We start from the raw sequence: 4,128 nt of genomic DNA on the forward strand, positions 1-4,128 counted from the left end.
GCCTGGAGCTCTCAGGGCTTTCCCTGGGAGAAGCGTCACCCCCCCTTTCCCAGGCTGAGGCTGCAAGGAGGGAATGGGATGCACGGACCCCCCCCTTGTACCCCAAGGACCGCCGAGCCTCCCGACAGCAGGGCACAATGGAGGCGACACCGGGCATGGCTTTGCTCCGGAAGCCCAAGCCGGTATCCGGGAGAGAGGAGACGCCAAGAACAGGCTCCTCGGCAGCAGCGTTTACCCAGAGCCCTCTAGAGGTAACCCAACCCCGGCTTCCCCCCCCCATCCCGACCCTCTCCGCCGAGGGGGGCACATGGGACCCCGCTACGGTCCTGCCCGCATTGCCCCCCCCTTGCTCTTCCCTTTTACCCAGCGGTTTTGGAGAGCCCCAACCTTGCTAGAAACTCTGCCAGGGAGATGGCGACGGCAGCAGCGGGGTCATTTGAGTGTTGCAACGGTGGGGAAGAGTGGGAAGGTGATGGGGGTCTCTCTGGGGCATCCCCCGGGTGGGAGAGGAGGACACCAGGCTTGTTGCCCGATCAGCATCGGGGATGGGAGCTGTGCAAGCAAGAAATGAGGTTTTCTACCTGGAAAAGTGGCCCAAACCGTGTTTTCATCACCTGGATGGTGAAAACAGGTTGTTTTCCCCCCCAAAGCTCCAGGCTCGGGCGTCATGCGCTTGCGGGTGGGAAGGAGGGGAATTTCCACTTACCAAGTTACCCCTCCTTATTGCTGGAGGAGGAGATCATGAAAGCCAAGGAAAACACAACTCTGCGAACAAGAAGATAAAGAAATGCCGCAGGGCAATGAGCGAGGAGCCTGGATTTCTGCCTCCGAGAAAGCCCAGGAGATTTGAAACCACGCGGACGCTTTTCTCTAGGGTGAGCGCAGGGGGTTTGGTGGCGGTTTAATCCCTCCCTGGCTGGGAAAAGCCGTGAGGGGAGGGGAAGCAATAATTTTCTTTTCATTTGCTTTGGAAAGAGCGCAAGGATGGGGAATTATCCCTAAATCCTGCCCTCCCTAATGCACAGGCGTTTAACCCCTGCCTCCCCGCCGAAGGAGGGAGCGGAGCTGATTTCTGCAGCCTCCTTGATCCTTTCTCCCTGCTCCATCACTCCTTGGCTGGTGGCAGTGGACGGATGTCCCCAGGGGAGACCGGGGGACCAAGCCCCGGTGCTGGGGGACACCGGTTGGCTCTGGGAATGTTGCAGCTCGGCTGCGTATGGCAGGACACAGGAAGGGGCTGGATCAGCTGGATCCTGCAGGTGGAGGGGAGAAGAAGGCTCTCCAGGGATCCTGGATGTGCTCCGAGCAAGGGCTGTGGCAGCCCTGCCTGTGTCCCCAGGCCCATCAAGGCACGCAACAGCCCTCCGCCCCGGGGCTCTGTCCGCACCAAATCCTGAGCCAGAGATTCCAGGTGATGGGCACGAGGGAAAGACCCACACGGGCTGCCCTGTACTGGGACCAGTGCAAGGAGCAGAGAGAGGGAGCACCAGTCCCTGCCCTTGCCCCATCCCCGTGCATGGGGTTGCACCTCAAGAGGGCATGGGGAGACCAGAGCTGCTCCCGGGACCCGGCTCTTCCCTGGTGATCCGAGCAGCAGATCTGCTCCCAAGAAGGTGGAAAAGGTCCAACGAGGTTAAGCTCTGCTGGGCAAGGGCTGGCTGAGCCCTTTCTTGTGCCCCGAGGGGAAGAACCTCGCAGGAACAAAGGAGGCTGCTTCTTCCCTTGCACAGATGCCCATGCAAAGGGCACTGCCTGGGTTTGTCCAGGGGTTTTTTCCCAGCTTTTCCCCCTGGGGAACAGCTCAGCACCTCCTTCTCCCTCCATAGGCTCCAGCAGAGCACCCCCATCGCTGCCGAGAGGGACGGAGAAGGACATGGCCACAGCAGAACCGGCACAGGTGAGGGAGAGTCTCTCCTTCGGGGTGGGCAAGTGCATTTCAGCTGACCTGCAACATCGGTGCCAGGTATCTTCTGCCCAGTCTGGTGGGGCTCTGTGACCGTAGCTGTGGGTTATCACCTTCCTGCAACTCCATTTGGACCAAGAGGTCCCCATATACCGGCGGTGGGTGGTCAGGGTGCAGGTGAGGTGGTGAGGAGCAGAGGATGGAGCCTGTGGTGGGCATGCTTCAAGGCTGAGCCTGGATGCAGGCTGCCGTAAGGGTTTCTCTGAGCTCCCCTGTGTCAGAAACACAGGGAAGGTGGAAAGTCACAGTAGGGCATGGGGTTTTGTGTCTCCAAGTGGCAGGAAAAGGCACAGAGGACGGGGTGGAGAGGTTGAGCTCAGCCTGGTTGAGCTCCTTCAGCTCCATCATCCCCACCGGGCATTGCTGGGGGTTTAACAACCCTCAGTGTTTTCCAGTTTCTTTTTTTCCTTCCCCGTAAGTTTACCCAGCTGCTTTCTGAACCCATGTGGCCCTTTAGCATCCGTGATGTCTTGCAGCAAGGCTCTCCACAGCTTAACTACACCCCATGGGGAATGGTACCTCTGATCCTCGCCAGCATCCTTTCTGGCTCTCCTGCAGCTCTGCTGAACATAGCCTTGGTTCCTCTCCCTGCTGCCTCGAGCTGACCCACGGTGGCAGGCGCTGAGCTGGGACATCCTTGTTGTTTCAGTATCCAGTGACCTTCAAGGAGGTGGCTCAGTACTTCACCGATCCCAGCCAGCGGGCCCAGTACCGAGAAGCCATGCAGGAGAGTCCTGGAAATGACTCCTCTCTGGGTAAGGACGCACCTTCACTCCTTCCTGGGCTAAGTCTTGGGGTTGGGTGGGCACAGATGCTCCTCTAGACTTTGGAGGTTTCCCCATTGCTTCTGGCAATTGTGCTTTCCCCTCGGGACACATATTGGGGACCCATAGCACCTTCCATCCCCACCTTCTTCAGAAGAGCACATGCTCTACCACATCAGACCAATGGTCCATCTGGCTCCATGTTCTCTCCAGACATGGTGGAAGGAGATGCTATGTAAGAGAACAAGGAGAGACCTTTCTCAGCTGTGCCCAGCCCTTGCATCGTCCTCTCTCCAGCAGAGCCCCCAAATCTTCTCATAGTAGCTCCTCAAATGCACCCAGACCTCTGCTCTGTCTCAGGAACCAGCTCTGCCGACCCTCAACCTGACAGGATCTCCTCTGGGCTGGAGGAAAAGACATGGACCCCAGCTCCCCAGGACTCAGATGCAAAGCCCTTCTCTAACAACTCTTCCACAAGTGAGGAACGGGCTTAAATAACCTAGAGGGCATCTGGGAGAAAAGCAAAACACCTGGGACTTCTACCCAGGCCTTAAGACACCCACCATCAGCTTGGTATCTTCTAGGAGAGGGGTCCCAGAATCTCCTGGTCCCTTGGGAGATGTTGCCTGCAGATGCACATGGGAGGGGAACTCTCAGCCCATGGGAAGCAAAGGCAGAAGCTCTCCTTTTGGGTTTCGGAGGGTTTTAAGAGCTGGGGTTTGAAGCTGAACTTCAGTCCAAGCTTCTCCAGCTGGCCAATGGTCAGTGTTTGGGCCTGGGCTGAAGGTGGAGCTCACACGAGCTTTCTTCATTCTTGGCTTTCCCCCACCCTGCTTCTTTGGTGGGTTCCTTTTCCATCCCAGACAGGGACTGACTCTTCATGATCTCTTTCTCTTTCCTCTGCAGGGGATGGGGTGGTGAGTGGGATGAGGGACAGCACGGCACAGACAGACCCAGACATCAAGACCTGCCTGGAGGACATCTCCCAGCACCATGAGCCAGCCAACATCCACCAGAGCTCCCGAGAGAAAGGCCAAGAGGAGGTCCAGGGTGGTCCTGGGAGGGAAACTCCAGGGACACGTAGGGAATTGCTGTTCCCCCATAGCCTTCACTCCAGGGATAGACCCATCCCTCATCCCACCAGTGAGAAGACCTTCCAGAGACGGGGGTCCCAGCACCCCTGCTCTGTCTGTGGGAAAAGCTTCGGGGTCTTCTCCAACTTGCTCCGTCACCAGTGGAGCCACGGTGGGGACAAGGCCTACAAATGCCCCGAATGTGGGAAGGGTTTTGGGCACAGCTCGGCGCTGGTGACACACCGTCGCATCCATACGGGCGAGAAACCCTACCAGTGCGCCGACTGCGGCAAGAGCTTCAACGTGGTGTCCAACCTGGTGCGCCACC

At 58.3% G+C, this 4,128-nt stretch overlaps 1 protein-coding gene across 1 annotated transcript in view; it reads left to right on the top strand.

Moving 5' to 3' along the window:
• The first annotated feature begins 137 nt into the window (after positions 1–137).
• Positions 138–4,128, top strand: part of LOC104082882 (zinc finger protein 436-like) — a 6,792-nt gene continuing 2,801 nt past the window's right edge. The window contains exons 1-3 of the mRNA XM_009586149.1: positions 138–182; positions 2,613–2,718; positions 3,634–4,125. Coding sequence (XP_009584444.1) covers positions 138–182; positions 2,613–2,718; positions 3,634–4,125 — 643 coding nt within the window. The remainder of the gene's footprint in view (positions 183–2,612; positions 2,719–3,633; positions 4,126–4,128) is intronic.

The sequence above is a fragment of the Fulmarus glacialis genome, unplaced genomic scaffold, assembly GCF_000690835.1.
Source record: "Fulmarus glacialis isolate BGI_N327 unplaced genomic scaffold, ASM69083v1 scaffold30309, whole genome shotgun sequence".
NCBI lineage: Eukaryota > Metazoa > Chordata > Aves > Procellariiformes > Procellariidae > Fulmarus > Fulmarus glacialis.